Below are 21,645 nucleotides of genomic sequence, written 5' to 3' on the forward strand. Positions count from 1 at the left end.
ACTGTAGTGCTGCAGTGCTGAATCAAACGTGGAGTGATTTCTCATGTTAGTAGTTATTATATTATATTAGTGTAATTAGGATTTTAAAAGGAGAATAAAAGTAATCCATCTTTATTTCACATCTAACTGAATGAACGTAGATCCCTCTCTGCCCTGTTGGCTCAAACCGCCCTACTTCCTAAACTTGCCCTTTCACGTGACCGCGCGTTCAGAGTTCAGTTCGCGTGAACGCGCGTTTCCACCGGCGGACCGAGTCCGAGTTTCAGAGACACATGAATAAACAGCATTACTGGACTTTTTGAAGCAAAATGGATTTCCTCATCGGGAGCCCTTTCTCCTCTCCCGTCGGACAGCGTATCCGTGAGTGTCTGAATCTAACACTTCTCCGTAAGGACACAAATACGACCTCAGTAGGAAGTATTTGGCTGAAAACTGAAGGAAACCAGCTTCCTCTGTTAAAAACTTGAGACGGTTAGCAGCCAGAAGAACGTTACAGCTCAAACCTTCCAGTTTGGTTTATTTTGATTTTTAATTTTATATTTTATTCGAAACTAATACCTTAACTCATTCATTCAGGGTGGTCTAACAATGTTTCTGACCACAGGTTAAATACTACTGTACAATTATGGCTTTTTATTACTGTTTTTTGTCTGTTTTTGTACTGTTTTTTTTTTTGCCTTCGGTGTGTTCAGGCGATGGGCGGGTCCATCAGCTTGTGTATTTAAGGAACTGAACAACTCCTGCCATCTGTACATTAAACTCTTTGCACCTACAGCCTGATGACCCTGTTAAGTTCAAAGCCAGGCTGTCAAAGCCCTAATCTTTATAGTGATGTATTTCAGATTACACCACACACTCTGACCCGGGATTTTTCCATATAACCCTGGTTCTAAAGGCTGCTCTTGCATAAACACTTCTCCCAGGCGAGGACTTTATCTTTCCCCATAAACATAACAGTGTCCAGAAGAGCTGGTAGACTGGCAGGTCCAGATCAAGGTCTGAGATGATTATAGTGGGTTTAAAAAGGGAAAAACATAAATGCAGAAGTAAAAGTGGATTAAGGGAAGGAGTCATAAAAGCTGTCTAAACCAGGGGTTCTCCATCTTTTCCACCTCAAGATCCACCTGTTCATCACTACAAAGCATGAATACATGAAAGCAAAACTCAAGTTTTAAAATGTAATTTTTAGGAAATTTGCAACAAATATTTGAATGTCCGAGATGTATCAGTGAACGTAAAATATCAACAGGATGGCGGCAAGTGAACAGCTGAGATGTCGGGCGGGGAAGGGGTGGGGGGTGAACTTCGTATTTGTGAGGCAATGGGCAAAAAAATGACAAAGATGTTTATGTGCGCTGTTGTTGCATGGCTTGTATTAATATTGTCATTGTTAGTGAATCAGTTATTTTTTCACTGATTTTTATGACAAAGTGCCATCACTGGCTCACTGTAGACCACTGGTCCTCTTCAGTATTGGCCCGAAGACCACCAAAGGGTGCCCAGTGGTTGAGGAACCCTAATCTAAACCATTCCTAGTGTTGTTTGACTGCACACTATCGCTGGTTCACCAGTTCACTGCATAGTGTTTGCTATGTTACCAAAAAAGTTCTACACTGACACTGACACTTTGCATAGTTCACAGTTTTTTGTGATAGTTTGCAAATCATGAGCCTGTAATAACGATAAAAAAACATTTGTGTATTTATTTATTTATTTATTTACAGCACTGTACAAAATCAGAGACCAGATTTCCAGCCAAAACAGTCATTAAGTACAAGTTATTCATTTTTTATCAGCATCAGGAAACAAGCAGAAAGTGTGTTTTTAATAGAAAGCCTCAACAACTAAATATCATTTTTTTATATTTAGTGTGTCCATTCTCGGCCTTTACTACAGCTCTGAATCTTTTTGCGAGCCTTGCTTTCAGTTTTATAAAAAAAAACTGCATTTTTCCAAACCTCCAAAGTTTAGTCTTACAATCCTAATTCCAAAAAAGTTGGGACAGTCTGAAACGCAGATAAAACAGAAAGCAGTTATTAGAAAAATTCCAAAAAAGTTGTGACAGGAGCATGTTTACCACTGCATTACATCACCTTTCCTTTTAACAGCACTTAATAATCATTTAGGGAGTAAAGACAAAAATCGATCCGGTTTTGAAATTATATTGTTTTTGCCATTCTTCTGTTATATATGTCGTATTTTAAGCTTTTCAAGACACACATTTTCAATGGTAAACAGTTCTGGACTGCAGACTGGTCAGTCTAGCACCCACACACTTTAATTACACAGCCATGAGTGTAAAAGACAGCATTTGTTGCTCCAAAATTTGTTTTACAGAATCTTTTACAGATGCCCAAGTATAGATGGCCAGACGCAGGATTTTGAGTTTTAAACTGGTAACAATCAGGATGGCCCTTTTTCCAAACACTATCTGAACAGACCACAGTACGTTTCCACTGTCCATCAGTCCACTTCAGATGACCGCAAGTCCAGAGAAGTGGACAGCATGTCTGACATATGACTTCCACTGTGTGTAGTACAGTCTTAGCTTGCATTTGTGGACAACAAACAGAGGGTTTTTCAAAGTATTCCAGAGCCCATGCGGTGATATGCTTCAGTGAAGCATGTCAGTTTTTAGCATTGTTGTCTTGGTCGAAGGTCACCCATTCTCGCTCATTAAGAGCTCTGCTTTTCCTGGTTGCTTCTTTTATGTCCAAGTATAATTGCATCACTGTTTAAGATGTTTTTTGAAAATTTCACCATGTTCCTAGTCTTAAGTTGCCCCTGACCCAACTTTTTTGAACGTTTTTTTACACGTTAGTTTCAGAATGAGCCTATATAGAAAACAATGAAGTTGAAAAGGTAAAACATTACTTATATTGCCTTTGTACAGTTTTTGTTCGAATACAGGTCAAAGATTTATAAATTACCGCTTTCTGTTTTTATTTGCATTTTCCCTGCTGTACCATCTTTTTTGAAATTGGATTTGTAGAAGTTGCATTTTCCACTTTTTCGCGATACAAGTAACCCCAAACACAGGACCTGATTCTGTGAGGGGGCTACACATCCTTTCAGACCCATAGCACTGAGTTGTCCTCTTACAGTGGAAGGATGGACAGAAACACTTGTGGATGTTTTCAGATCTGAAGCAGATTGATTTTCTCCTCTCTCTCAAAGATGAGAGCTTTAAGTGCTGTTTATCTGAAGGTGACAGTTTTGGGCGTCTACCAGGTCTTGTACGATTGTTAGGGGTCTTGTTTTCGCTGTATCTTTTAATCATTTTTTGAACTCCAGTTTTGGGAACTCCTGTTTATTTGACTTTGAATTTCACTTTCCTTTTCAAGTGGATTATCGTATATCTAATCTACTCTGAAATGTCTCATGAAAAATTAATATCTTGTTCTTGACTGAAAGTCAAATGCTTTTTCATAGTACTGTATATAGTGTTATTTATAGATTCATGGCAGCTTTACAAAGTAGTCATAAGGATGTTATAAGATAGAAAGAAAATAACATACAAAAGAAATTGCCACTGTCCCATGTGATCCAAACCAAGCAGAGCTCACATGAGTTTCACCCTGCTGAGACCTCATTTCTGTAGGGCCTTTTAATTCCCTAATTCCCTCGTTCGTGTGCTCTCTCTCTCTCTCTCTCTCTCTCTCTCTCTCTCTCTCTCTCTCCCTCTCTCCCACTCTCTCCCTCCTTCATGTGACAGTCAGCTGCCTCTGCACACACTCTCCCTGAGAAACTCCAGGCATTTATGATATTAATGTGAAAGTTAGGATGAATGAGAGAATTATGGGGGGGTTCAAAGTGATAAATATTGACAATATTAACAAATAACAAACAATACTATGTCAAATTCTCTCATTGTAAAGATAATTTAATGCTCTGAGGGCTATTAACTGTAATCCAGCTACCATAAGTTTGCTAAACAGGAAGTTAAAAGTCCATGTTCTCCACCTGTGCGCAGAAACACAAATAAGCAGAGGCCACACAATATTATTTATAAATCCTTATCACAACACTGACCTTTGCAATATGGACATTGCAGAAAGCTGCAATATGCAAAACAATAAAAAACAACCACTAGATGTTTTCAGTGCTGTCACAGTTCCTCGATTGAAGGGGAATGCCGCCAATTTTCCAACGTGTTCCGTTCTAGAGAAACATACCAAGTCAGACACAGTGATGGTGATAGGAACCAAACATCCACAGTGTGTAACGCTTCTAAAGGCTACATCACAGAAAGCTATTATATGTAGTGGCTGAGGCTTTGTTTTGAGATAAGCTTTTTTTAATTACATTCACAGCAAGGAGTTGGAAAAAATATTTTTTTTCCCAGATTTACCACTGTTTTACCATCATTAACTTTACATGTAAAAACTTGTGTAGGTTCACTGGGGTTTTTGGATAGTAACTAAAATGGCTGCATGTGTATTGTCAACATTGTAATCCCCGGTTCCAATCACCATCACTGTAAAGAAGACATATGCAGCAGTTTTGAAAATTTGGTGGAATTCCACTTTAAACTCAGTTTCTTCATGAAATTGAATTTTACTGGCATAGTGAATCAGCATTGCTTATGTTATTATGATTATATCATGATGATAATGCATATTTCAACACAGTTCTGCGCATTTTAATGCACAATTACTTTTTATTTACTATATTTAACTCACTGGAAAATTAAAAAGAAATGGAAGATGTGACCTGTGCAGAAGTTATGATGAATTTTATATTTAATGTTTTTTTTTTTCCAATATGTTAAAATCAAATAAATAGAAATTGCACATTAGAATTTGCAGAAAAATGAGAATGACTTATTTTCACTTAGAAAACAAAACATGCAATTTGACCAAGAGTGTCTAAACTTTTACATTTGACTGTATATATGTATACACACACACACACACACATATATATATATATATATATATATATATATATATATCTTTACACGAATGTGTGTGTGTATTTGTGTGTGCGCTTAGGTATACATATGACATATTGATATTAGTCAAATCAAAATATCTGTGCAGTGCTGTTAATTTTTTTCAACCTTATCTGCCAGTACTGATATGATCCCCATGTAATTGCATGTCATCATATTAAAATTTGTAGCTTGGTGACATGGATTTTTTTGTTACTCTATTAAAAATTTTGAATTTTGATACCCAGCCATAAACAAATCATATAATATAAATTTTGGTCAGAAAATTGCTGCCTGTGTTAGAAGTAGATCTGGCCTTCTAGCTTCAGGCAGAGGCTGCCCAGAACTCCAGCCCAAGTTCTCAGAGTTTTCCCCTCACTCAGTCAGTCTTCTCTCATACTACCACCATGGCATGGTCTGAACTCACAAATGCTTTATATTTATGATTCACTCGACTGATTCTGTTAGTGTAGCACAGTAATATAAACACACTATGGACTTTTTATCATGTGTTTTTGTGTCACTGAATGATTCTTTCATTCAGAGTAAATCTGCCCCCAGCCTTTAGGGGGGGTCAGACACCCAGTACTACTTTGTTCTCAGTCCCAACTATAGCTTTAATGCACACCACCAAATGTGTGGTCCCTCACCACATGACAGACAATTCCTCAGTAAAAGTGTGGTGCTTGAAGATTTAGGGCTTTGTTTTCACATGCTGTTTATGTGGGTTTTATGTCATTTCTGCTTTTCAAAATAATTATTTATTATTATTTCAAAATAATTGTAGGATTTTGCCATTATGATACCTGAAGGCATTTTTATGATACATGATAAGTATCGCGACATTACATTGTTACATTACAAAAAAGCCCTAGTAGTGCTCCATTAGAAAAACTTACCAAAACTATGAATACAATATGAATACAAATTTTCCTATTTTTATATATTCCTTGATGGTTGGATGGGTGATAATATTAATCAACAAAGTACTTATTTTGGTGTAGCTTATATGAGAAATGTGAAATTGCCATGTGACAAAAAGGGGACAAATGTATACCTGAGTAATAGAAAGGTAACTAAGACTCAAAAGTCCATGCATTAGCTGCAGTATTCTGCACTGTATTGCCTTCATGCTTTGTAGCTGTAGAAAAGGACTATGTTTTTGAAGAAGTATTTTGAGTGGAGAACATACTTTTGTCCAAACTTTTAAAGTTTTAGGGCTGCTGATTTATATGCAGCTTTGAGCTGTAGTTTCTTTGCTTTGAGTAGATGTCAGTCATAAACTATAAAAAAGACAAATGATAAAAGTCTTGTAATATTGCCAGATTAAATAGGCTAAAAGAAGTGTAATGTCAGTTTGTTGGTTAATTGTCTTGTGCAGAGAGAGCCACTAGTGCCGCCCTACAGGCAGAGGACTGGGGCATCAACATGGAAATCTGTGACATCATCAACGAGACAGAGGAGGGGTAAGTTTATTACATAAACAACTCAGGTTTATTTATATTTTTATAATTTTATAATTTATAAGTCATTTTATATGACCTATTTTATTTGTTTTGGTAAAATTATTGCTTATTGCTATCAGTATTGGCCACAGCAGGACTTCCATATTGGTACATCCCTAGTTTGGATTGTACAATCTTATTTTCTTGCTACTGCTTGACGTTTGGTTTAATATAGTATATTTATGATGGGATTTATGCTGACGCTTGTGTTTACAGACCCAAAGATGCAATAAGAGCCATAAAGAAGAAGATTGTGGGAAATAAGAACTTCAGAGAAGTCATGCTGGCGCTGACTGTAAGATTCAGGTTTCAGGATTTCTCTCTCTTGTTTTCCTCTGTTTCTCCCTGTTCTTAACAGATTTATGAATGTTTTGAAGTGACACATCTGTCAGACAATGTTATTTCACAATAGTGTAGGATAATCTGTTTTTCTTTTTATTATTCATGTTGTCTTCTCACTTCCAGGTTCTGGAAACATGTGTGAAGAACTGTGGCCATCGTTTCCATGTTCATGTCTGCAACAGAGAGTTTGTGGAGGGGGTGCTGGTGCGGACCATTCTCCCCAAAAACAACCCTCCTATGATCCTACACGACAGAGTCTTAAGCCTCATTCAGGTTTGTTTGTGTTTGTGAGTTTCATCAAAAAATGCTTTGAATACAACGCAGCATTGTTCCTAAAGTAGGGCTGCTTATGGGTATTTGCTTTAAAACTGGCTCCAAAGGAATGAGCATTCATTGCTGAAAATCTGTCATTAGGCTCTGAAATTAATTAATTTGTCCACCTGCCTCAGCGATAGATAAATGAAATATTTTGTCCGCCACTCAAAGGTGTATATTTATGGAGCTGTTATATTAAAACCTAATACCTCAGCTACTTTAAGGTGTCAACAGAACAACAGAACAAAACAATCCAAGCAAAACAAGCCACATTGTATGTCCAGAAGTATCCAGACACCTCTTCTAAATCGTGAAATAAGCTTTAAGGTGCAGCCATTGCTGAGGCACCCATTGCTGAAGTGCCCAATTGCACACTCACATCTTGTATAATCTCCATGGAAAATCTGTGACCAGTAAAATGCTCTGGAGCAACCGCATGTGAGGTCACCACTAACAATGCCAAGCGTCAGCTAGAGGGGTATATAGCCCCCCAGCATTGGGCTGTAGAGCAGTGGAACTGCATTTTCTGGGCTGATAGCACACCGTCTAATAGCTTTGGGATGAGTTTGAGTGACATTTATGATCCAGAACTGGTCATCCAACATCAGTACCTGACCTCACAAATGCTGTGGTTGGCTGCATGCAATTAAATTCTCACAACCTTGTAATGCGGAAGAACATTTCATCCACCACCCCTAACGATTTACCTTCATTTGGCAGGTGACGAGTGTTGTGTTAAGTACTCAGTAGGCTTGCTTGTAGGGATCAGTGAAATGGCAAAAAATATTACCTCATGATACTTCAAGACATTTTCATGGTACACAATATGTAAAACAAATATGTTTTTCTAAGATTTGGAAGTTGTAATAGACAAATCTAGTAGTCCCATGTTTAAAAAAATACTATTTTTATGCAATTTTTTACATATAGCACTGCACTTAATCCAGTTAAACATGTCGAATTATGCTTTCTTTTTAAGGAAACATGCAATTTTTCAGTGTTCTGTAAGTAAATATTTATGATATGCCCAGAAAAAGCATATTGTGATGTAATTTGACATGATTTATCGTGTTAGAGATATATATCATCGTATTACCCACCCCTGCTTGTTTGTGTGTTTGGTTCTTGGCAGTGTTGCTAATGCCATAGGAAGTAATTGGCTCTTTCTTTCTAAATAAAATGGTGAAAAGGAATATTTCACGGAAGGAATAATTTACAGATTTGCATTGATTTTAGAGAGTAACACAGTAGTAAAGTAATGAGTAGTGAGGTTACTTTTCCAGCAGGTAATAATTAACGTAGTTTAGTCATTTGTAATGGATAACTACCCCTACACTGGCTTTTACAGGCGTGGGCTGACGCTTTCCGTAATTCTCCTTCTCTGTCTGGAGTGGTGAGCGTGTATGATGATCTGAAGCGGAGGGGCCTGGAGTTTCCCATGACTGATCTGGATGCTCTGTCACCCATACACACCCCCAGCAGGGTAAATCCCTACAGCTGTTTACATTCCCCTGCACTTTACCCTACTACGGATCCATTGCCCTGTAGCACAAACATTTTAAAATAACACACCAACTCAATCAAACCTGCCTGACCTGCTCAGTCTATTTCTGGTACCTTCTGAGTTTTGGCAGAGCTCTTGTAAAAGCTGAGTTGAACATTTTATTGAGGAAAGGGTCAAAAAGGGATGTCAGAGATAAAAGCCTGTGTCATCATAAAAGATGACACATAACAGAGACAAATGCAAATATTACATTTCTGAAATTCAAATATTGTCAGCAGGTGGAAGGTTACACCGGGACAGCGTTGTCATAGCTACAGTAAACAAACCCCCTCAGCTATAGGTTGCATCTACGCTATCTGGTTTATTGCACTATGTATAGTTCTTGAGGCTAATGTAGCTGACCAGTAATGGAAGCTTATGCACACCCATTAGCATTGTGTCAAAAATACCAACAAATTTAGGCCTTAAAACATATGCTATTACAGTTGTAGCTAGGTGGTATACGATTGTTCAGTAGTATGTCAAACAGTGTCAGAAACTACATATACAATCTATTAGAGATTACTCTAATAGACAACAGTTTGAGGCAAATGTGTGCTGTACGCAGTTTACACCTTGCTAATTGTGTGAATTAGATTTTTTGGTCAAACTACTCTTTTAAATGAAGTTAGTTTGAGTCATAGGACCCACAGCTAGGAAATCAACTTAGAAAAAGTCACCCTAGATGATGTAATCCAGTTTAATTCCTGTGTGGAGCACAAAACAGTTCTGAGCACAGCCATTAGGAGCCATTCTGTAGTGTACTTTGCTCTATTTGTATTGATGAGTAATATAGATCTCTCTCTGCTTTATGGCCTCTCCCAGAGCATCCCGGAAAACGGCACATCTGCCCCGTCTGTTCCAGCACCTGCTGTCTCCAGGACACACGCTGCCGACCCTGCACCCACACAGACTCCGCAGCCCCCACAGACGAATGGGGGACCTGTTCCCATCTCACCTGAACAGGTACTTGCACATATTAACTAACTTGTGTGTAACTGCTAAAGCACTTGAGTGCTTGGTGCTGTGTTGGGCCATTGTTCTGGATGTCCACCTGCTCTGCACAGTTCAGTGTTTTTGTACACATCATTAGTCCTTCCTAGGTTATTCTCGCTAACATGACTAAGACTGCCACCCACTAGTGGAATAATTAAAGAAAACTGAATAATTTACTTAATTGACTAAATGACCAAAGTGACCAAATTTTCATTATTGCAATGCAGTCAGATTTGAAGATAAATATTAAATATTAATATGTATGATTTTTTTTCTTCTCTTTTTATAGTTTGTGTACTGTTGGGCTGAGTATTTTAAATCTAATTATTGAGTATTTTAACTCTGTAGCGGGACAGACTTAGTCAGACGTTCGCAGGTAAAAGATGAAAAGAGGCTTTACTTGTTTGTCCACAATCCACAATCGAAGTCAAAAAACAGGCGAAGGTCAGATCCAGAATGAGCAAACAAGATACAAAGTCCAGGCAACCAAAATCCAAAAAGGGGAACAGGCAAAAGGCAAAGTCGATAAATACAGACAAAGGATCAGATACACAAGGGATAAATCAGAAACACAGACAAGAACACTCAGTAACTCTATAGAAGAAGCAATACCTCACAACTAACTAAGCCTAAAGCCTGGGCTTATAAGCTAACTGGATACAATCACATAATCAAATACATAGGAGAAAAACATCAGTAGTCAGGTGAAGCTGATCTCTGATAGGTGGAACCGGGCGGCTAGATGTCACATGATCACCCTGGCAAAATCTAATTATTAAAACATATATATCTTACCAAATATAGTATTTTTCAATTTATCTCATTACCACAATACATTGACAGTAATGGAGGTTTTCCCTTTTACTTGTGCCACATAACATTTTGTTGTTTTGATTCACTTCCTTAAGAGTTTACAAAGTTTTAATTGAATAAAGCTAAGCAGATGCTAAATATTGGTAACAAGAAACCGATAGTTGGGCACATTGCAGTCAAAAATGCCAAAAAACTAAAACTTTTTCTGAACCAAATAAAGCTGAAATTGATCAACTTAATTATATGAACATCGATTTTCTGTGTGATGATTGACACTTTCTTATTGATGGACCTGGTTTGAGGCTTTTATGAGAATGACCCTCTTGAACTGAATTAGGTTTCTTAGAAGAGAGAAAACCTTGAACTCCAGGTGGACTGGAATAGGATTGGAATTAGAAACACTGCAATCTGTGTGTTGAGGGTGATGCTGTAGTGAACACTGTCTGCTTCTGTGTCATAGAAACAGAAGCTGAGGGCAGAGTTAGACCTGGTTAAGGGAAATCTCACAGTGATGACAGAGATGCTGAACCAGCTCAAACCAGGAGAGAGCTCGCCATCAGATACAGAGCTGCTGCAGGTACTACTGCTTCACTAGCTCCCTCATTTACCCCCTCACTCCTTAACTTACACCTGTGTCACATGCTCCCCATTGCTTATTATTTCATTTACACAACCACTTTCTTACTTGCTCCCTATGATTATGAATCTTCCAGGAATGTAATAAAATTAGTAATATAAACTTAACAGTCTTTTTTACCATCGTCTCCTCTGTGTGTGTGTGTGTGTGAGAGCAGCAGTTGTACTCTGTGTGTAAGAGCATGCAGCAGAGAGTGGTGGAGTTGATCCCCTGCCTGTGTGAAGAAGAGCTGATTGGAGAGCTGCTGGTTATGAATGATGATCTAAACAACGCTTTCATACGCTATGAGAGGTATTCCATTAGAATTGACATTACAGTGAAACAGGCAGTAATGCTGGGGTTAGGACTGCACTTATACACCGATTATGTTAGTAAGGAACTAATTATTTTGACGATTCGTTTTAAAAGTAGGCCAAATAAAAATACAGTTGTATCCAAAAGTTTGAAATGTGGCCTATGTAAAAGCTATGGCACATATATATTTTGTGTTTCATTTTTCCAAATTGTTAAACTCAGCAAATAAATAGACATGTGCGGCTCCACTTACCATATAGGTGGCCTTTGTAGTTCAATAATTACAGACCAGATGTAGTCCATCTCTTTCTCTGCATACTTTATTAGCCCCTTTTCACCCTGTTCTTCAATGGTCAGGACCCTCACAGAGCAGGTATCATTTGGGTGGTGGATCATTCTCAGCACTGCAGTGATACTGACATGGTGGTGGTGTGTTAGTGTGTGTTGCTCTGGAGGGAATCGAACACAGCAGTGCTGCTGGAATTTTTAAACACTGTATCCACTCACTGTCCACTCTGTTAGATATTCCTACTTTGTTGGTCCACCTTGTAGATGTGAAGTCAGAGACAGTAGCTCATCTGTTGCTGCACAGTTTGTGTTGGTCATCCTCTAGTCCTTCATCAGTGGTCGCAGGACGCTGCTCACAGGACGCTGTTAGCCTGGTATCTTTGGTTGGCAGTCCAGCAGTGACACTGAAAACCCCAGCAGCACTGCTGTGTCTGATCCACCTGTAGCATAACACACACTCTGTATGCAAGAGACAAGGTCAAAAACCAGTATTTTCTGGCTGTGATCTTTGGCCCTCAGACGGCACTGAATTAAAAACAGACATGATTCTGTAGTGGAAATCTCTGCATGGACTCTCCATGAAAACAGTTTGTCGCTGCATCCACAAATGCAAGTTAAAACTCTAAAATGCAAAGAAGAAACCATATATAAACAGGATCCAGAAATGCTGCCACCTTTAAATGACATCACAGCTAAAGTATAATGGCAAACACATTTTTATGAAATTAAAAGGTGAAATGAATCATAATATAGCACTGATATTTCTTTATGTGAAAAAAAAAATTGTGTGTGTGTGTGTGTGTGTGTGTGTGTGTGTGTGTGTGTTTTGTAATGTAATGTAGTGGTGAAACTGTTACTTGTGTAACACACTGTCAGACACTTGTAGTAATACACAGTGCAACAGGTGCCTCTTCATAGCCGCATCCACAATGCCACCATTCCATCACAGCCTTTGCTGCTGTTTGTACTAGTTTGTCATGGTGTTGATGGAACATGTGTAATTACACTGATCACAGATTACTGTTGGTGTTTCCTTAGTCATGGTTAAGGCTCCCGTGAGAAAACATCTTAAAAAAACAGGAAACGTATGAGAAATCTTTACCACATCACAAAGAAACGCAATCTTGCAGTTATGTAATGACTCAGTCTTGCTTTTATCACTTTGATGGTTCTGCTGTTCTTTTGCTTTGAAAGGTTTGAAAGACTCAGCGTTACACAAAGAACACCAACAGGACAAGTAAGTTCACATTCGCATTCATACTACATGTATTATTAAAAGTCTGAACCTCTGTAATTTAGTACGATTGTGAATTATTCTCATGAAGTATGACGTAAAACCTTTGTTTGAATACTTATTACCTGTATGCTGCCCTAGGACACAGAAAACCTTATAGACCTGAACCCTGTTACACCATCAGCCAATCAGGCTCCACTTCAACCCGTCAGTCAACCAGTGCTCCACCCTCCGTCCAATACCGCAGTCCCTGCAGGTGAGGGATTACTGTACATTCATTCTTTGTTCTTTCACTCTGTCGCAATTTTTTGTTATTTTTATAACCTACATGTAATTATTATACTCTCTGTCTGTTCTGCCTTTCAACTCGAGAAGAAGAGGAAGAATTTGATATGTTTGCTCAGACAAGAGGCAGTTCGCTTGCTGAACAGAGAAAGAGGTACACGTTTGCCCACAGACACAACCATTCAGAAGTTTAGAATCACTGTTTTGACCATATTGACTGTTTTTTTCATATTCAACAAGCAATGACCAAATATTGTTGATCAAGTAGCTATTCATATTAACTGCATTTAAAAAAAAATACAATTGCAATAGATATTGCAGTTTACAATTTAAAAACACTTATTATTATCATGTTATAACTTCTAGTTGTTCTCAAAATGGTTTAAAATGTGAACAACCCATTGTTTTAAGTTTTAGTGTCTAGTTTAAATTATTATTGAATAACAATCATTAAATGACAAGTTTTAAATGGTACTGTAGATTTTATATGTCACCTAAATAGATCTATGAGGCTCATGTAATTTGTCCTACCTACACAGCTGTAACAAAGCTGTTTCCCCCCACAGTCTTTCTGTGTTCAAGTCAGAGAAACTTACAGAGAGAAAGCTAACAACCAAGCGGAAGCTAACCTTGCAAGCAATATTAAGCTAACAAGCTAAATCTTCTGTCTATTTACCCATCAACCATTTGTTTGTTCAGCCAGCCATGCCATCATTCCCTGGATCCATCCAGCAGTAAAGTGAATAAGAACCTCACCTTCTTTAAGACAACATCATACAAAAGCTGGATAATGTTTTTAGTGAGTGGACACTTCACTGGAGTGGACAGAGGGGTTCTACCTGCATATGTGGAGCCAGTTTCAGTCATTCTACTAACTTGTGCATGTTTAATTCTTCTTTTAGTGGCTCAGCAGTCTAGGAGTGTTGGACTGAGGGATGTCAATCTTGGGCTTATTAGAATTTTATGCCACGCCCAGTCGGTTCTCACATAGGTCTGATCAGTGGTTTTAAAGCTGCATTTTACTATATTTCTATTTTGTTTTCTTCATTCAAACTTTGCTGGATGTTTTATATAACACTTTAATTTAATATCATACAAACATTTTTAATATTTCACTCTGTGTTTCCTGGAGCCTCCTACAATATTATTGTCACAAAAGTTACTGTTGTGACGATTAACCAATAATATATTGTGCAGCCCTGTTCTGTACTGCTCACTTCAGGGTTTTTGCTGCTCCAACACACCTGAATCAAATAAAATTATGAATTAGTCATGTTATAAACCCTTTAATAATTTAATAATGCTTATCAGAGCAGATAAAACACTACACTGTTCAGTGCTGTGATATTTCAGCCTCTCTAAAAATCAAAGAACATGGCCATACAGCATCAAACAAATGAACAAATTCAGTGTACACATGCTCACATAAATCTATACATATTTATATCCATATGGTTCTATTCTAACAGCACTAAAACAAGATCATAGTCTGACTAAATAAATCCCAAATGTCCCAAGTGAGCAGAGATTTGTAGCTGTTAGAATTTGCTTGAGCTGTGTGAAGATCTTTCAGACGTGGGTTATGATCTGTATCAAGGTTTGTATGTTTTATATTTCTGTGTGTTTGCAGTGTTAGGTATGAAGACCCTGGTGCAGTAGAGGGTCTGGCTGGAGCACTGGACACTCGGCTTCAGGTCACCGGAGGGGTCAGTACTAATTTAACTCCCACATGTTTGTTAATTTGGACTTAACATATTGACTTAAGCACTGGCAGCATCAGCAACAGTTATAAAAAATGTGTGATTGTGTACAATAGAGGTCAAAAATCGGGTGAAATTTAGGTAGAATAGTGTAGAACTGGAGTGGAAAAATTGTTTAGAATTGAGGTAGAAGGTTTAGAATTTAGGTAGGAAATTGTGTAGAATTGAAGAAGGAAATTGTGTAGAAATTGTGGAATATGGGAAAAAAGTCGGGTAGAAATGTGTAAAATTTGAGGTAGAAAGTTGTATAGAAATGTTGAGTGTGAATCAGATGTGCTAACAGTTTTCTTCATTATAAATTGTTCTAAAAAGATAGAACTAAGTTTTAACTCACAGTTAATATCACAAAATCTAATATATTCTCAAATAACATTAAAAGAAAGATTTTACTTAGGAGCTCTTTAGAGTTTGTGCTTTTGCTTTTTGCTTATCTGTTTTGTGTACTAACCAACAGCATGCTAACATACTAACCCAGTGTGTGTGTGTGTACCTGCTTCATTGTGTAAAGGATGAGACAAGCAACTGGACTCTACAGTCTCAGTGGATTTACAGTGACATGTACAGTGAAGTGCTGGTGGGTTCCAGACTGATGAGATAGACGCTCCATTATCCACAATATATTCTCCATAATCTATACTGCATAATTCACAATGCACAGCCCACAACACATACTCCACATTCCATTATCCTCACTCCATAGTCTTTGCTCATCAATCCGTGCTCCTCAATCCACACTCCACCCTCCACAATCCAAACTCCACAATCTTCACTCCATAATCCAAGATCTGATGTACCTGTTCCTCAGTCCTTGCACTTCATAATGTGTACTCCATGCCGTCACTTCACAATCCATGCTCAGCAATCTAAGCTCCATAATCAACACTGCAGTACCTTTACTTTGCAATCCATACTCCTCAATCTACTCATAATCTAAGGGTTCCTAATCCTAGTCCTGACGACCCAACACATTTTTGTGCTTTTCCTCATTAAAAAATGCCTGATTTAACTCATTAACTAATTAATAAACACCTCGTTGACTGGGTCAGCCATGTAGAGTAGGAAAATGTAAAAATGTGCAGTGCATTGGACTGGGTTTGGGGACCCCTGCCATAATTAATTCTCTGAAATCCATAATCTACAATCCACCATTTATAATTCATCCTCCACATGCCATAATCCCTGCTACATAACGTGTGCTCTGCAGTCCATACTCCAAAATCTGTGTTGTTCACTCTCTGTAATCCACACTTTATAATCCACACTCCCAAATCCATTATCCATAATCCATACTCTAATACATACCCCACAATCCATAGCCTATAATGTATACTCTACAGTCCATGCTTTGCAATCTGTACTTCACAAGTCCATACAATACAAGATCTGAATGGAAAAGTTCCCTACCTCAGTGATGGAGTATAGGTGCTGAGCAATCTCAATCATACTTTGCAAAGAAGCTTCAGTTGTTTTCTTCAGCGTTATTCTCTACCAGTGTTAAGCCCTCTGAGAGGCACACATTCGGTGGGATCGTTCCTTCTCCCATTATGATAGGAGACACCCATTACATTGAGAGAATCACCCACTTACCAAATTAGGAAACAACATGGAAACGATACATAATCTTCTAATTTATATTGTATCGTAATCACTTCGCTTTGCACTGTGTACAGTAATATTAGGTTAATACTGTATGTGCAATAAGGAAAACATTCTTGTACACATCACTAAGCAGCTGGAGTTTGTTTGCATTGTAAGCCTTTGAAACTGTGGACAATTTGCTGAGGTTTAATGACTGAACTGTTAAAGCAGAACAAGACTGAGCAGCTCCCAGACCAATTTAAAGGTGCTCTCTGGCTCTCTGTTTGATCTGGCCTCTAGCCTTGCTGTTTGGCTCATTACAAATTCATGGAAAGAATTCTACCTGTAGTCAAAAAGTAGTCAGTAACCTGTGCACTGTTTCGTACCGCTCTGATTGCTGTGTTTAATCAGTAAATAGTGGAAACAGTAAACATCCTGTCTGGTAAGAAAATGGTCAGAATCCAGGAATGAATACCTACTGTATATGCAGCATATAGCTGAGGTCATGTAAACAAAATAGATGTAAACATTACCAGCTGTCTTTAATAACAGTGGAGAATGTACCGCAGAATTGAAGCATGATCCCCTCCAGGCTTCTGTGATTGTGGGTTGATGAATGCATGCAGCCTGTGTTCTCAATGAATTGTATGAAATGTGAAATGAATGGCGCTTATGGCTGATGATTTTCTCGACAGATAGCAGATTTAATCGTCAAGGTTACACTGTTCTTTGTCTGATTTTTGGACTGAAAGAATTGACAATACAGAGGAGCATATCATCACTGTCATAACAAACCCTCATATGGATGGATGGATAGATAGATGGATAGATGGATGGATAGATGGATAGAAAGATCTTTACTAAGAACTTTATTGATCCCGAAGGGAAATTGCAGTGTTACAGTAGCAAGACATATAATAACGCAGAAATAAGGCAGAAATAAAAATAGAAAGAAATAGTAAATAAGTAAATTAGGCAGAAATAAAAAATAGACATATCTCTAAAACTTCAAAACTCTAAACGTTAAGAGGAATGCCACTGATTTTTCAGAATTTCTGCATAATTCAGTGATTGAGAAGTAAACAAAGTCATTCAGAGTGGTTTGATTTGAAATGGTCAATTATGGACAAATGTACTGACTCTGATGTCTTTACAGTGGTGGTGATAGGAATCAGGGTGAACAAGTGTGGCCATTTTATTTACTGTCCAAAATGACCGGTGAACCTACATCTATCTTCTGAGATTTTATATATAATGTTGATTGTGATAAAAATAGTCGTAAATCTGAAAGAAAAAAGAAAAAAACATTTTCTTTTTGATTTATAAGGCCCTCTCCACCATGAATGTATCTAAAAAATACTTTTTTTTCATGTAACAACTTTCTGTGAAGAAGCTTCTAAATACAAACTCTTCAGGCATCTGGTTCCTATCACCACTGCTGTAAACAGTTCTGACTTTGCAGAGCTTGGAGCATTTCACATCAAACCACTGTAATGATGTTGTTTAAATCTTAATGGTTTAATTATGCAGAAATTTTGAAAACCAGTGGAATTGTCCTTTAATGTACATTAATGTAACAAGATTATTTTTTGGACTGTTTTTATTGGTCCATTCACTGTGAAATGTTCACACATTGTAAAGGGCAGCTGGGCTTTTTAAATGGTGTAAAGAGAGTTGTTATGACAGTGACGATATGAAATTCAGTGAGTCAAGCTGTTTTATACACATTGTTGTATAATGCATAGTGTTTCGTAATGGCATTTAATATGAGCTGTTTTGTGTCTTTTAGGTGCCAGCACCACAGACTGCTGCTATGACTGAAATTGAGAAGTGGTTGTCTGAAGAACCGGTAAACCTAAAATTTATGCTGCTTATTGTTTTGCTCCACATGGACCACAGTCTAAACAGTTCATGAATTCAGTTTCTTCTGACCTCTTGGAGATCAGAAACAGAATATGAGATTGTGGTAATGTGCTAGCTCCATCTAGTGACCCCTAGAATCAATGCAAGCTGAAAGGTAAAGAGAATATTTTATAGTTAATTACATCATGTCAGCAAACAACAGGAGAAACTTCAGTACCTTCTATAAATACTTTTATAATCTATAATCATTATATGCTAATGATTTCTGGGAATGAAAAAATACTAGTAAAAAAATAACATTTTTATTCAACAGGATAATGCTTGTATTAAAACTCCATCACAGTATCACAGTACTACTCTTGTTTCATTGTTATGTTTTCATAGTAGTTACATTCTTGAAACACGCAAAAGAAAATGAGCCAATCAGTTTTTTCTATGGTATCTGGGTAGACACAGCCAAGCAAGCTCTCCTATTGGTTAGGGCTTCAGGAGCTGGATTGAAGGCCTTACACACTAGATTAACCCATTGGGAAGTAACAATAGCATCACTCAATCACATTTTGTTTCACAATGGGGTTGGCCAATTTAGAGAGAAACAAATGTTACTCTAGGCCTTCTGGAAATTCTAGATACGTCATTGATGGCAAATACAAGCTGTAGCCTAATCAGTTTCAGTCAGATGTTAGAATTAGAAAACAGCAGCAGCTCTATGTCAGGACTCTGTCAGTAAAGACTCGCTGTAAAGCTGCTAAAGGTGAACTGCACTATATGGACAAAACTTTGTGGACACCTGCTCGTCCAATGTTTCTACCAAACTCGAAAGCATTAAAAAGAAGTGTGTAACCCTCTGCGGGAGTAACTGTCTCTACTCTTTGCGGAGGGCTGTACACTAAATGTTGGAACATTGCTGTAAGGACTTGATTGCATTCAGCAGTGGCAGCACTTGCAAGATCAGGTATTAATGTTGGATGATTAGTTCTGGATCACAGACGCCACTCCAACTCATCCCAAAGGTGTTTGTTGGTGCTCCATCATTTTAGAGAACTCAACAGCTCAGTGCTGGAGGGCTTCATACACCTCTGCCCTGCGCTTGGAATTGCACATGGTGACTTGAGACTCATGTTCAGCTGCTCCAGGGCACGCTGTTCTATTGTTAATGCTTTTCTATGGAGATTAAACAAGCTGTGTGTGTATGTTTGAACTCCTGTGTCAGCAGTGAGTGCACCTTAATGCAGCTGAATTCACTTGTAAGATAGGCTGTTCACAAACGTTTGGACATATAGTGTGTGTCCAGTACTGAAGGTCTGGCACAATAGTCAGCGTTTGCCACTGGTAAACGATAATGTTTGAGTTATGGAGATATAATGATAAACTAATTCTAAAAGTATACATTTTATATGTACCATGTAAGGCATCCATAATGTGCTGCATAACATACATTAGTTGATGTTAATGTAATATTTTCACTGGATTATTTGATGTAATGGTAAATGTTTTTTTTTTTTTCAGAATGATGCTGAGGATGGTGAAGGAGTGACCAGTGAAGGTATGTTTCTCTCACCATTCTCTTTTTTCCTGTCTTTCTTCTCTCTGTCTTTCTTTCTCACATCTCCCTCTCTTTCTCTTCATTTTCCCCCCTCTCTTTTTTCTCATTCTCTCTCTCCCTGTCTGTATCACTCTCTCCCCTCACTTCTTCGTATTCTGTATCTGCTTGTTTGCTCCGTTTCTGTCACTCTGTTTCCAGCTCTAATTGGTCTGGTTTTCTTCATCCTGCAGAGTTTGATAAGTTTTTGGCTGACAGAGCTAAAGCGGTGGAGCATCTCCCTACTGTCCAGAAAAACTCCTCCACTGCAACAAACCCCCGACAGCAGCCGTCCCAGTCCTCAAAGAAACAGGAGAGCGCTCAGGACCAGCTCTTCTCTCTCTAACTCACTCAGAATAATGAAGGAGGAACAGGTAGCACTGACACGCACTGCTCAAACCCATGAAGAACTTCACCCAGCTGCCTTTTAGCCTTCTGTAAAGAACAGCTGTGCTTGTGCCATTTTATTAAGTGTCATTAACGATGTCTAATAATGATTTTTATGGAAAGAGAGCTTATTTTTGAGATGTTTTTGAATAGAATATAATGTCTTTTTGTACATCAGTGTATTTCCAGTGGACACTGATTCATACCCATGACCTGCAGCTTTCGAACCATTCCCCACTGTATCACAGGCTATCATGAAGAAGCTAATGCTCTGTACTAACAGTTTAAATGGAGCGTTTTTAAAGCTGGACAGTTAATGTCAGAAACTACTCAAAAGCCACTATGGTTATAATAGGATTGATTTAACTTATATATTCCCGTATACTTAGAACAGAAGAACAGAAGGCTTGTTTACTGAAAGCAGACTTATAATAGAAGCCAGTGGGCAGTTGCTTCTGTTCTTTTACCAAGTACAGTGAAATGCCTCACAATTTTTGTCTGTTGTAATCAATTGTATGCTGTGGCACATAGAGCATTAGTTGGATAGCACTGGATTATTCCTTTAAGGCACTTGTATGTCAGGACAGCTAACGGATAACAACTAACAGACCTTTGCTACAGGAAGGTTTTACATCAGTATTCGCCTGTTATGCAGCACAAGGGAACAAATTAATAGAAAACTACAAATGTTGTGAGTAATTAAATTTTTTCACTATTGCAGTGCTAAATTTCAGTGTCTGGTTACTAGGATGTTGCCTCCCTAATGCTACATTTGTTATGCTGAGCTGTTTTATGTTTGAAAGCTGCGGCATTCACTCCTCATGCCTGGGAGCCGCGAGGTGTGGAAAAATGTGCAAATCTCTGTAAAGTATGAATAATGGTGTATACAAGATTATGTTTTCTCATCATGCAGGTCAGCTTTCAAAATGTCCATGTAAGTATAGAAAGCTATACACAATAAATATTTGTATTAATAGTACTATCCTTATGACTATGAATGTTATTCAGGTGATTGTGAATTAAAGATTTGCTGGCTGTCCTCAAATGTGACAAAAAAGACTTTTTCTTGGATGGGTTGTCTAGAGAACAGGAATTAGATTTGACACATTTACAGTTGTAAACTGTGTATCTTATAGTTTACAGTGTGAAGTTGAGTAAAACACTCTTATCTGTGGGTAAAATCACTGTAACATGCAGCCTCCGGTGGCTTATTGAATTAAGTTGAGTAAAACACTCTTATCTGTGGGTAAAATCACTGTAGCGCGCAGCTTCAGGTGGCTTATTGCTCTT

At 38.0% G+C, this 21,645-nt stretch overlaps 1 protein-coding gene across 2 annotated transcripts; it reads left to right on the forward strand.

The window, feature by feature from the left end:
• The first annotated feature begins 196 nt into the window (after positions 1-196).
• LOC118807896 (target of Myb protein 1-like) lies at positions 197-21,400 on the forward strand. 2 transcript variants are annotated; one of them, XM_036570074.1, is made up of 16 exons: positions 197-360; positions 6,315-6,399; positions 6,655-6,733; positions 6,904-7,053; positions 8,444-8,578; positions 9,464-9,604; positions 10,908-11,024; positions 11,242-11,375; positions 12,861-12,903; positions 13,042-13,156; positions 13,276-13,339; positions 14,816-14,891; positions 15,454-15,519; positions 18,313-18,372; positions 19,896-19,932; positions 20,163-21,400. In XM_036570074.1, exons 1-16 carry the CDS (start codon positions 309-311, stop codon positions 20,312-20,314), a joined length of 1,506 nt encoding a protein of 501 aa, XP_036425967.1. In that variant the 5' UTR covers positions 197-308; the 3' UTR covers positions 20,315-21,400. The 2 variants fall into 2 exon arrangements, with proteins under 2 accessions (XP_036425967.1, XP_036425968.1); XM_036570075.1 differs by lacking the exon at positions 15,454-15,519.
• Positions 21,401-21,645: the final 245 nt, after the last annotated feature.

Source organism: Colossoma macropomum, unplaced genomic scaffold (assembly GCF_904425465.1).
Source record: "Colossoma macropomum unplaced genomic scaffold, Colossoma_macropomum, whole genome shotgun sequence".
Lineage (NCBI taxonomy): Eukaryota > Metazoa > Chordata > Actinopteri > Characiformes > Serrasalmidae > Colossoma > Colossoma macropomum.